At 37.3% G+C, this 13,463-nt stretch overlaps 1 protein-coding gene across 1 annotated transcript in view; it reads left to right on the top strand.

Moving 5' to 3' along the window:
* RAD51B (RAD51 paralog B) overlaps nt 1–13,463 on the top strand; it is a 56,948-nt gene that overhangs the window by 10,966 nt on the left and 32,519 nt on the right. The window contains exons 5-6 of the mRNA XM_010136410.1: nt 3,236–3,355; nt 4,396–4,579. Coding sequence (XP_010134712.1) covers nt 3,236–3,355; nt 4,396–4,579 — 304 coding nt within the window. The remainder of the gene's footprint in view (nt 1–3,235; nt 3,356–4,395; nt 4,580–13,463) is intronic.

Consider the following 13,463-nt stretch of genomic DNA (forward strand, 5'->3'; position numbering starts at 1 on the left):
TAGAGTGCAGCAGGGGACTGCCAGCATGGTTGAGGGCTGGAGCACTTGCCCTTTTAGAAGAGACGAAGGGCTTGCTCAGTCTAGAGGTGCAGAAGGCTTTGGGGACCTAGCAGCAGCTTTCCCCTGCCAATGAGGAGGCCATTAAGAAGATGGCATGGTGGTGCGTGGCAGAGGGACAGCAGCTATATGCTGAAATCCATTTCTGTGCTGACACATGGAGAAGCTTTTTCACCATAGGGGTAGTCAGGAATTGGAAACGATTGCCCAGAGAGGTTGTGCTGCCTCCATCCTTGGAGGCTTCTAAAATACAGCTAGATAAAGCCTCAGGTAACCTGTTCGGGCTTCGTAGCTGGCACTGCTTTGAACAAGATGTTGGCCTGGAGATCTCCCAAGCTCTCTTTCTAACCCAAATTTTCTGATGATTCTGTAATTCTGTGTTATTAATAGATGGCAAATAGAAGACATTTTGGTGTTCTAAGCGCTTGAGATAAGAGGGAAAGTATTAATTTAATAGTAACTTATTTTAAAGGGGTTAATGGAGACATTTAGCTTTCACTTTTTTTATTTAAAACTCCAAATTCTCTACAGAAAGCCTGAGAATAGTATTTGTATCCATCCCTGCTTCTTTTTAGGGCTGAGAGTTGCTAAGTTGTATCTGTGATAATGGCTGTAATGCTGTGCTGCTTCTAGAAAGATACTGCATAAAGTTAGCTAACTTTATTTATTTTGCTGAATGTCTCTTTTTGTCATTCTGCCTGACAGGTCTTACTTCAGGGCAGAGAACCTTTTGCTTCCACAAACTTCCATAGTCTTCTTACTTATTCTCCAACGTGACAGTTTAGTTTAATCTAGTAGCAGTGATCAGAATTGAGGCTGGTCTTCTAGGATATGCCACAGCTTGCTGTAATTTATGTATTTTTCTGTCGTGTAAGAGTCAGAACACAGACACTAGGACAGGTAGTTGGAATGGCCATAGTAAGTCTGGAATTCAAAATTGTTGTCGTAAGTTTTGTAGCAATTCAACTCTAGCCAGTAATTAACTGAAAAACATACCAGACTCATTTAGAAAGTCTGAAAATAATTTGTTTGATTTGCTTTTCTCCCTAGCGATACTTGTTGTTTGTGAAAAACACTAGATAGAAATTTCTGTGAACCAAAGCTGAGAACGCACAGATTTTCCAACCCATGGGCCTCTGCCCTGATTGCAGAGAACTTGTTCGCTGCAGTTTTTGGTCTTGTCATGACAAACAGGATTTAGATCTTAAACGACTTTGAACTTGAATGGAGGTCTGTGACTAGTACTGCGATCTCAGCAAGATTTTGTTGTGTCATTTTAAGTTGATCTGTGTGGTGGTGTTCTTTGATATGCATGTTCATAGGGAGTGTACTGAAAACTCATTTTATGCAGGCCATTGAATGACAGATGACTGTTGCCCAAGTGGTCTACAAGATTAATTACTCGAATGGAAAGAAAGGATTCTATCCCTGATGGTTCTGCAGGACAAGTTTAGATGTAATAAGTAATGTATCTAATGCATAAGATCCAGATTATTGTAATGAACTGGATCACTCAGGATAGGTATATTAACATTCAAGCTTAGTGTTTCTATTTTTAAAAGAAATAAAACTGATTTAAATTTTTTCTGAAATGGATTTAGGATTTTGGGTTTTAATGACAGCAGCCTAAATAAAAAGCATCAAGATAAACAGAAAGTTGTGCCCACAGGTATCATCCACTAGATGTCACTCCTCTCTAGCTATAGGTGGTGGGATATGTCGGCTTAAAATAGGAAGTATGTTCTGTTATTGAAAAACAAAATCTTCATCGTGGAAAAAATTTACAGTGCTAGATTGTAACTATTTGTCTCTTGGTTAAACTCTAAGATCATTTATTTGAAGACATAGATAAAGTTGCCATGTGTTCAGAGGCGTGCAACTTCATTCCACTCACTTTCAAAGAGTCTGCAGGCAGTCACCGTTTCTAAACTGTATACCATTTAGTATCTCAATGATTTTATGTATAGCATTTCATTTAACTGCAAATGTTGGCCTCATGAGTAAATTTAGTTTTGCATCTGTGCGAGAGGTTTTTTCAAAACACAGTTTCTGAATATAAAAGTATTTTGACAGCAAATAATAAATATCCAACTTCCTCTGACTCCTTTTGGTGTTATCACCAGTTATCTGATCCTCTTCCTTAGCCTACTCTGATAATAAACAGTGGTATGCTTAACGTTTGTAATTCAAGGTTTTGAATGGTCATGAATTTGCTAATAAGGTAATGGAGAACATTTAATTGTGGAATCCCACATGTGTTTCTACCAGTGAAGCAGCCACTTAAGCTGCGTAGTCATTTCATTATACCAAGCTATGCCAGCTGTACTTCTGCCATCCGAATGGATGGATAGTCTGCTGAAGCCACCTGCCAGCAGGAGCCTCAGTCATTTTGTGACACAATGGTGATTTAATTTTTTTTCTATATTATAAAAAGTATGTTTTCTTAGGATTTTATAAGCCCTTTTTACAAAGAAGTAACTGGCACAATGGAAATGGTTTCAGTGAAAAAATCTCCCACCCAAATGACCTTGGTTTTGTTTTTGATAAGAGATGATCCGTGAGAAGTTTTTTCACTTTGGCAGCTGTATTTTCCATAAATGTACTGCTTGTGTAAGTACTTGCAGTTGAACTCGGCTCTGTTCTTTGCAGTTTTGCTTCCAATGTTTGCTGGATTTTGTAATGGATCTTCTTATCAGAAGTTTGTTATCAGCTTTCTAAATTTTTGAGGTGACACAAGATCCACTTTGATTTCAATGCAAGGTAAAGGTGGAAGGGAAGATGGTTTGAGTTGGAGAGTACATTTGTTTAAATAAAAATAACATTTACATATAATAATTAAAGTAGGTGGATGCTTGGCCATTGAGTGGAGCCTCTTATATGAAACTGAAAGAACTTTGCAGTTTCTCTTTACAGGAGATAGGCTGTTTCTTTGAATACAGGCACATTATGGCTTTCCCTAATGCACCCCTAGCTCTAGCATCACTGGGAAGAGAACCTAGCTATTCTCACTACCAGTATTTCAGTCTGACTGCTGAAGTATGCTTCTCCTTTGAAAGAGATTTCCAGTCTTACTTGGTATCTGCTTATCATTCAGAGGTTTGCTTTATTTGCTTTGTGAATACTTGATGACTTACCCCACATTATTTCTTTTGCAACATTATACCTTCTGCTTTAATAGGTTGATTGAAATAGCAGGAAACAGATTCCCTACTTACTTTGACTCGGATGAAAAGCTGCTCTGCATGACCCGTAGCGTTCACCTGTATCGAGAGCTGACCTGTGGCAGTGTACTGAAGAGGTATTCCTTTCCAGAGTAAAAAAAAAAAAACAAACCCCAAACCCATTTTGACTGGATTATCTATAACAATATTTATTTTATGTCAAAGTTTTATGAAGAGTAATTAATTTGAGGTGTGTTCGTGTGGATAACAGCGTGGTCTCCAACAAAGTAAAATTGCTACAGAGAGACTGACATTGCTTTCTCATGTCACAGCATGTGATCAATCCGGTTAATGTTTTGTAATTTCCGATAGACAATCTCTATGTGATCTGATCCCTGTAAGCCTTTAAAGGGCAGTGTTCATGTGACAGGTCTTGTCTTAGATTTGTGGAGAGACCATAGTATAAGTTACATTTTCCATGAAATAGGAATTTGCTTCTCCAAAGCACAGTTTACTTCCAGGAAGACTGGGACCTGGGACCCCCAAGCAGTGGGAGGGAGGAATTGTTTAACCGTCATCAGCCTGAATGCTGTTGTTGGCAGCATTGTATTGTCATGTTGTTTACAAATTAACATTTTGCAATGAAAATTAAGTTACGATTTAGCATCATCTTGTGTATTTTATATGTTAGTGGGAGCCTTATGCTAAGAATCGTGTCTTGTAGTGCAGCTTTATCAGAGAACAGCTGGTAGCACATCATCAATGGATTAGGTTTGGCATCCTGTCTTCGGAGTTACATGGAAAGGGATTTGACCTCCTGCACATATGACCACTAAGGGTTCTGGTGTCTGGTTGGCACTGAGATGCTGCTATTGTGAGCAAAAAGGCACTTAACTTGCTGTCTGCCATTTAGCAGTAGTACAGCACAGTGTTGCTAACCAGAGGTTCTTCCTAACCCTCTGCCTTGGGTTGTGTGGCCCACTGAAGCCTCAGATTCTTTTTCAAATCTCTTCAGTACATGCAGGTATTAGGAAGGTGGTGTGTGAGGGAGGGAAAAAGAGGGGCTGACTTTCAGCTTATTAAAGTAAACCTTTTATTTAAACAATTTCAGGGTTCTATTGTGTAAATAATCTTATCAAATACTGAGGTTTTTTGTTGTGTGTGTTTTTCTTTTTAGGATCATGTCTTTGGAAGAAGAAATTATTTCCAAGAAAGTTAAGCTTATAATAATTGACTCCATTGCTTCAGTTGTCAGAAAGGAGTTTGACACGAAACTCCAAGGCAACCTGGCAGAGAGAAGTAACTTTTTGGCTAGAGGAGCATCAGTGTTGAAGTATTTAGCAGAGGAGTTCTCAATACCAGTAAGTTCTCTCTCCTTCCTTAAGTTTTTGCCCTACAGCATCAAGTGATAAAATCTGAGAATAATGAAAATGACAGGAAGACGAAAAATAGAAAAAGCTCCTAGAAGAAATAGTCACGGAGGTACTAGTTGGAAAATAGTTGCAGAATGGGGGAACAGTAAGTGTTCTGCTTAGTGGTTTTTGTTTTTTTATTTTATTTTGGTTTTTTATTTAGCTCTTCAAATAAGGGCAAGATTGTAAACCCAGCTGTGTTTCAGTGCTTTGTTTTCTATTTTTTTCTTAAATCTTACTTTATTTTGCTGCCACTAAATATTGCATACCCTGATGGCTCCCTTCTAATGCAATGCCTACTTTAACTGGTGCATACTCTGACTAGACGAGGATCTTTTTCTGCCTCTGTTCCTTCTACTTAAGTGTGTAGAATCTCAGAAGGACTTACACTCTGGAGCAATAGATTCCTTTTGTGACTAATAATCTATGCTAATTAATGTAGAAAGGAAGGTAACAGCTCATAAAATCCTTGTCTATGGACTTGCCCGTAAGATACAAAGGAAGACATGGACAGTCAGGGCAGCATCTGGGTGTAACTGGTTGAAAGGTGCTTTAGCAGATGTAAGCTGCATAAATGTATGTGTGTGTTACTTCATTGTATGATCCACAGAGAATCATATAAACTCAAAACATGTCATTGAGTCTCAAGTCTAGGAAGTGTTTCCTAGGTTATCCATACTACTCGTCACTCCAGCATAAGAGAGAAACTGTGGCAATACCTTGACTAAGACTGGTGAGGCCTTTTCCCTCTGATGCTCCTGAGGTCACAGCAGCTGTGATACCAGAAACACACACGTTCGATGTGGAACTGGCTGATGTCAGAGGAATGAATTTCTTTCTGTGTAATTTCTAAACACTTTTGATGGAGAAGATTAAACTCTGCTTGAGGGCCTTTAAAGTTCAGGTGCAAAAGAAAGTGTCCTAGTTAGTGCCTTAAAAAGCCAGGAAAGAATTGCGTGTAAGTATGTATACTCTCACATTTTTGAAAATAATATGCAGCCCTTTGAAAAAGATGAGAACTCTTATGGGAAGATAAATATAGAAAAATAGTATCTATTTTCTTCTCTATTGAATCCCCCTGTTTTCCCCCACCTCCACCTTCATTAAAATGGTGAAGCTGAGCTGGATTGGAGCCTCTGGCAGTTTAGGCTGCTGTCCTGTTTACAGTCAGAGAGAGGGACAGTGCTGATATTCACAAAATTCTGAAAGTTGGACAATATGAAGTAGACTAAAATTGTGATCCGAATTCACCCTACAGAAGAAGAAAATAAAGCACAAACGTTTAAATGTTCCTTTGTGTTGGAGCTAACATGTTTGCTTTGAGGCATTTGCAATAGGTACCCAGTGGGCTGGTCTGTTCTCATTACTTGCTGTGAACACTTTAGGAAGGAGTTCTGGGATTTTGGACAGGAACTCGTGCTCTGGTCACAGCTCTGTGTGGTTTTTTTTTTTTTTAATTGGTCCATATGATATCTAACCCTTTAAAAATCTTTAAAGGTCTATATAATTACATGTAAATACACAGATTGTGTGTTTTTAAAGCATCTATTGATTAGGCCTATTGATGTATCCAATGGAAATCCAACTGTACTTTGATTTATAGTCATCTTTAACACACATTGCTTGTGGGTTGGTCCTGGAGTATTTTCAAGATTTGTTAAATTTTATTGTAAACTGTAGTAACTCCTATTAGTTAAGAATTCTAGGAGGGCCTTGGTGGTGTATGAGTAGCACACAAAATCCAACACCAGTGTTATGTATCTGCAAGTGTTAGTTCATACTAGAGATTAGTCTGCTGTTTCATACATTGCATTAACGTTGAGGTTACAGAGTATCCAGGGTTCTCACTGTAAATAACTGTGTTTGAGTTATTTCAGATGTTTTTACTTACCTAGAAAATCAAAAATATAAATTTAGAACTAAAAGAACAAAATTTGTAAGGTTACAAAGTGAGTTAGATCACTAATGAACTGGACACACAAACCAATATGTAACACTTGTTTCATGGCAGGATCAGTGCAACTATATACTGTACTGGGCAGCAAGCAGGGGGGACTCAGTCTGAGACTCTGAATAAGATTGGGAGTTAATGACTGGAGGCAGCTAGAGATAAGAGTTGAAGTCAGTTCTTTGGCTGTAGCTAAAAGGGGTCACAAAAACCTTTGAATAGTTGAGCAAGGGTATCGGAAATAAGGAGGTTGTGTATTATCTCTTTAGCTATAACTGTTCCTGGAGCAGTGCGTCTGGTGTTAACAGTTCACGGAGGATGGTAAAAAATCAGCTTCCAGAAAATAGCCTTGAAAAAGACTGGGAGAAGAGGAGAGGAGTCTTAGTAATTAAGACATGAGGTGCTTATGTGGTTTAGCTTAGCTAAGGAAATGTTAAGGGCTTCTTCATTAGTCAATATGTTCCTGCTTGGGGAAGAGGTATTTGATGACTGCAACCTTTTCTTTGGTTGACAAAGGTATAGCACAGCTCTGTGCTTGGAAGCCGAAGTAAGGAAGTTCATATTTCAAATGAGTGGTGTGTTCTTACTGGACTGATTAATTATTGGAATGCATCATTAATACATAAATAGCTTATTGCTGCTGAGTTGTTTAAATGGGCTTTCCCCTGCCCCTCCATTTGCTAAAAAGGAAATGGATTCAAATAGGCTTAAATCTGGGAAACCCCTGTACTACTATGTTATGCCAGAGGTCAAATGAGTTTAACACAGTTCTTGCTGTTGGTGTTAAACTCTCTAGCTGTTTATAATTGTGTGTTCACGGTGTCAGGGTTTTGAGTTTGATGTGCAAAAGTGACTAGTGTTCGTAGCTTTTACTGGACTCGTGGGGAGCTGTTTCAGACCTGAGTAGCTCTATATGGTATAAAGTAATCAGAAAAAAGATGACCTTAACTGCCTTGAAACAGAGTCATTGCTCAGTAGCCATTCTGCACCTCTATTTTCAGTTTGTATAGTGGGAACATTGGAGCTGTTAATTGTGAGGATGCTGTGAGGAAATGGTCGTTGCTGTTGAGGAAGCACTTGTACTGTGTCTATGAACAATGTGTAGATGTTCATTGGAGAGTAATGGTTGCCATCCTCAGTGTAAAATTTAAATAACGTGTAATAAATCAAACCTTAATCCATCTTTTGAAATGAGAAAAAAATATTAAACTTGTCCCTTGAATGGTACCATCTTAGCCATGGAATGAAGCTAGTGAAAGTGGTGTGCAATTGTAAACATTTGTTTGATGTAATGATTTTTAAATTTTTTGTTTGTAAAGTAGAAAGAAACACAAAGCTTTTTTCTTATGTATGGACATTAGTAAAAGATAAGTTGTTTCTTGAAAAGTGAAATATACCTAATTTCCATTTGTGATCCCTTCTTCCAGCTAAGTAACTGGTTTCGTCCTAGGCTTTTAAAATGATGGCAGCACAAGGTTTGGATCACTTCTGGTCTATTGCTAGGCCACCTGACAGCCATACTAATGACTAAACAGTCACTAAAGCTTTTTCCTCCATAGGGCACTATGTAGCAGTGTCCCTTTTTCCCCTTCCCTGCACACAGCTGTGAGCAAAACCTATTTTTTTCTTCTGCTGAGTTTGGTTCAAACTAGCTAGTCAGATCAAAAGCGATTGGTAGAAACTGAGAAGGACAGTTTGACTAGAATTCAAACAAAAGCCCCTTTATTTTTGAATTCCAGTGATTATGTAAAGCTGTATGAAAAGTTTACATTACATTTATCTGTTTTAGAGCGTGTTGTACTTGAGAGCTTTTGGATCTGAATGTTTTCTCTTACAGTGTGTGGTGATGCTGTCTACCAGATTACATATTTGGGCAGCAATAATCAGTCCTGTATGTTTCCTGTCTAGTTTCCTGACTTCCTTAGCCTTTCTAGGAAGAAAACAAAACAAAATACACTTCTTTTTCCATATTCATAGGAAACTGTTTAATATTAGTAACTGGTATTCAGTAAAAGTAGCTTAGTGTTCATGCTGGTTGAGAGAGAAATGATGTCTCCATTTCGGTGAAAAGCTAAAACTAAACCCCAATATAACTAGAATTGTTCTTGAGATTTAACTGTTTAGCTTATAAAAATGATAATTTATAGAACTTGGTCTTCTAGTTGTTAGTACTTGAGAAAATGTGTGAAGCTGTCTAGACATCTCCATGGAAAAGCACTCCAAATGTGGCAGTTGCAAAACCAAACTGCTTTAAGCATTCTTTTAAATGTCAAATTGAGACTGAAGATGAAACTTGCTTTGTGATCAAGTTACGACACTGGCTGTAATTTATACTTCTGTCTGGGATCTGTGAAGTGAACCTTTGTTATTTATGATAAGCATGTTGGTTATCATTACTACCAGCAAATGTATAATTGTATCTTTTTTTAAAAAAGAAAGGTTCTGTCTGAGAATATGAAATAGCTTAGGAGGAGAGACTTTCATATTTCATTTGGTGATTTATAGTGCAAATGCAAGACAAACCTTATGTAACTGTTGTCTAATACTTTTATTTGCTATGCTAAGTATGTTAACAGTAGTCAAGAAGCCCATAATTTCCAGATAGTTTTTAAATGGCATCCAAAGGGGGGAAAAAAATACAGAGTTAACTTTATCTATATTGATAATTGACAGCAATTAAAGCTGCCGTAATCAATTTTCTTTTCACACTCAGTTCTCACATTTTTTTCAGTGTTTCATATTCACTTAGGCATTTTGCTCTTAACTTTATACCCAAGATTTTAATTTGTTTTGGAAAAACAAATGTCTAACTAAATATAAATTTCCTTTTAGGTTGGTAAGTTTTTTTTCTCCTCAAAATCAATTTATATGCACAAATTACTTGACATCTTTTAGCACCTTTTCTGCTGTCTTTGGTTAAGTGTGTTTAATTTTATCATCTCGGTTTCCTGCAGTGAAGTGTCTCAAGATTGAAGTGCGTCTGTTGGCAAAGAAAGAATATTCAAACTGTTGGTTTTCTAGTTCTTTATAAGCAAGTGTTTCCAGTTGGCCTTATCCTTGCTTCTGTTTTATTCTGTTCCCACATAGATGGCTGCTTATCATCTTCTCTATGCCTTTGCTGTTGCTGTTCTGATATTTGAAAATACTAGTTCATGGAGAGCTAAACACATTCCAAAATGGAATATTTCTGAACAGAAGTTGTTTAAATGCCAGTTCTCTTTGAACTAGTAATAAATATGTAGAAAGTTTGGAGAAAATGGGTAGTTGATTTGTTGTTACAGTATGCTGACTTTTCAAAAACTATGGAGATACGTTTGACTTGCAGGTGAGTGTGTCTGGACTGTAAGCTGCTGAAATGCAAACTTCGTTTTTATGCATTGCTGGTAAAGGGCATTTTGTACCAGTGTTACAGGAACAGTATCTGAGTTATCTGTAGAGTAAGAAAAACTTTTCTCTATTTCGAAAACTTAGAGAACTGGTTCCATTTTTAACTTTTCTTAAAAGAGAAGTATCCTGTATGTTATACCACATCAAAACATGTTTATTTAATGAGGAGCTAACCTTATCAGAAGAAAACTGAGTTACCAGAATTTTACTAGCCATATTTAGGCCAGATGTGGTTCAAACAGTTTCAAGTGGTGAGAATTCAATGGAAAATATGGGTCCTTTTCTGTTGAGCTGCTGATACTTGTGACGTGTTTTGTTAAATTTCAAGCCTATTTTGTGTTTGTGTATGTATGTGAACTTGAATACCCTTCCCAACTGCTAATAGAAGGATCTTTGTATTTCTGTATAATCACAGTGGACTCCTGGCCATCTGCTTGCTGCAAAGATTGTGGTTTACCTAATAATATAATCCTCCTTTCAGAGTGGGGCTGCTACTTGCTTTGGCCCTCTCCCCCCTTTAACTTCTATATGAGTACCCATGGTGCTATTTTTTTAATGAAATCTGTATGTTTATCTAGGGGGCAGCACGGAAGTTAAAACAGTTTGTGACTGTTTGCTTAGAAGACACAGGATAGTGCTTATGAACCTTCAGAATTTTATTAAGATAATTCACCAACTTTTTGGAGAAACCAGGCTGTTGTTCTATGAACTCAGTAGGATGAAAAGATATTAGTGTCTTATGCTAATTATATTGTGTATTATATATCCACGAAAGTATTTAGAATGATGTAGATGCTGCAGAATTTGCTGACTTTTATTATTCTATATTGACTAAAGAACCACTGAATAACCCTAACTTTGTTCTAAGCCGTGGAAAACAGTAGCTACTTTTTCTAAATCAGGAAAATTACTTCCCAAACCAACTTTCTTTTAGTAAAGAACAATTCTCATTCTCTTCAAGATCTTTCACTCCCCCTGCACCAAAACTCAGGTTATTGTTCAAATCCTCATTAAATGGTGAACTGAGAAAATTATGTTTGTATTAGCTATATCAGAACTTAAAGTTTCAGACTGATTTTCTTTTGGTGCAAAGAGGAATACCTAAATGTGTAATAGTTTGTGAAACAAGCAAAACACTTTGTGTTAAGGTTTTCTCCCATGTTATACTTACCAGGATGTTCATGCACAGAACCGAGTCCTATAGCTTTGTTTTTTTAATAGTCCAGTGTTATCCTTTGTTTTCTTACACAAACCTGCTTAAAAAAACAAGTGTCAGAATTTCACATATGTGAACAATGCTTTTTGGAACGTGTGGTTTGGAATCAACTTTAATTTGTGTTAGTGTTTAATTAGGAAAACAAAATGGCGAAAGACTTACAGAGGTTTTTTTCCCTTGCTAAAACGTCACGAACCTGTTTTTTGTTGGCAGATTGTTTATATTTCAGTTATCTCTTCACACCACAGTCCTGAGCAAAAAAAATAGTTTTCATAAAAGGGAGTTAATTCAACTGCTAAGTGTCGTTACAGTGGCAAAGCTAGATGGTTATGTCTTCTCATGTGGCTGTTAAAAACTATTCTTGGAAGGCACAACTTAGTTTTAGTTTAAAATGACTGGTTAAAATGTAATTATATCTTCAGTACTGCTGCCATCTGTGTACTTTTTTGTATGTGTCTGGAGAATATACATTTCTGCAGTTTATGGCCCAACACTGAGTTCCTTTTGGACAGTCTATACTCATAAAATGTTTAATACTGCTGAGGAAAAGGAATGAGAAATGGTAGAGCAGTGGTTCCTGTCTTCATGTGGTGGTGAAGTATAGAAAAGGAGGTAGTTTGAAGTTACGTGATACTGGAATTCAGTTTTCTTTTTAAGTATTCCTTTTAAAGTGTATGCTTTTTCCATTTTACAGCACAAGTGACTTTGCCAAAAGCTAACGTTCTTCACGAGTGGACACGTGAAATTAGGTAGAAGGAAGGCACCAGTGTTAACGTATAGGAGAAGGGCTTGAGAGGAAGGAGATTTTTATTACCAGATTTGGTTTTGATCTGCTATACAGTCATGGACAATGCTTGCTATAAAGGAGCGTAGACACTTTCCCTGCTATTTGCCTTGACTTGAACTTCTGAAAGACACCCAAAATAAACTAGAGTTCCTTGCACCTTCTAATCCTACTTCTCGATAGACTTTTCTGGGTTCCCTTCAGTTGATTTATATCATCTTGAAAGTGAGGTGCCCAGAACTAAGGTAATACTCCATGTGAATCTCTACCAGTGTTTAGGTGTGGAGAAGGACTTTTTCTCATGCCTTGCTGGACATCCTCTTGTTTATGCATCACAGTACACTGCTTTTTTTGCAACAGTCTGATGTCGTTTACTTACTATTCATTAAGACCCTCTATCTAGATCTGCTGACTTTGTTACTTAGCTAATTGCTGCTCCTTCTAATGTGTTATTTTTCCTGACTTGCCGAGATGATTTTTGTATTCTAGTCTTATGTTCTAGTGTACATGCAGTGTCCCCCCTGCTTTCATTTTTTTGCAAGGAAGATACTTATTCTTTCTCTTACAAATTCTTTGGGTAACTATTGGATAGAACCAGACTTCAAGTAGACTTTTGTTCAGTATTTTGTTCAGTAAGAGACCTTTAAATACTGGTAAGTCCTGTAAGCCATTTACCAATGAGTCCATTTCCAATTTTGCATCTACCCTGTAATATAGTAATTTAGATTATTTTGCTATAGTTGAAGTAACATACCTATATAAGATGTTCTACTGCTAAAATAAAAATATAATATGCTCTGTCATGTTGCTACTCTGCATGTAGAAAACCACAGTAATTGCACTGAAGGACTTTTATGCCTTTTATCGGGAGTTCAAGGTTTGGCAAGGTGTTACTGTTTTGACTGTATGAAAAATTACCTGAACCTTTAGGCCAATAATCTGTGACTCTGCAGATAAGTAGATATGTTATGAGTATTCATTCTGTTTTGCATGTTTTCTTGTTCTTCCTCCTTGTCCTTTGATTTTATTCAAACTGTGCATTCTCTAGGAATGTTTCTACATTTGCATGTGTAACTAAACGTGATTGTAGTCTGTAGACAAGATAGCAATAAAAAGAGTAGTTGACCAGGTTACAAGTTCTTGGAAAAATCTCACCTCTATGAGCTCAGTATAGACTAATTAGTGGTTTGATTTCCAGATTCTCTAGGGTTTGTTTGCTTTGTGGTTACTCAGCCCCAGGGCTTCTGGGAATAGAGAGGACCTGCTTTGCAGTTTTTACTCCTAAATTATATTGTACCAGCCCCCGGAGGCGTAAAGGGCTGGGGATAAGAGGCAAATGTGCCCAGAGATCAAAAGCAAAAGTCTTATTTTAGTAGTAGAGATGACTGCATCACTTCCCTCTTTGTGTCTACAGGACTGCTTTGTGAGAATATTGCACTTGTGTGGAACCAGGTGTACTGCTGGGGCTGCTTTTTCATGAAGTATGATCTGGAAGCTT

This window comes from Buceros rhinoceros, unplaced genomic scaffold, assembly GCF_000710305.1.
Source record: "Buceros rhinoceros silvestris isolate BGI_N320 unplaced genomic scaffold, ASM71030v1 scaffold15975, whole genome shotgun sequence".
In the NCBI taxonomy this organism is placed as follows: Eukaryota; Metazoa; Chordata; class Aves; order Bucerotiformes; family Bucerotidae; genus Buceros; species Buceros rhinoceros.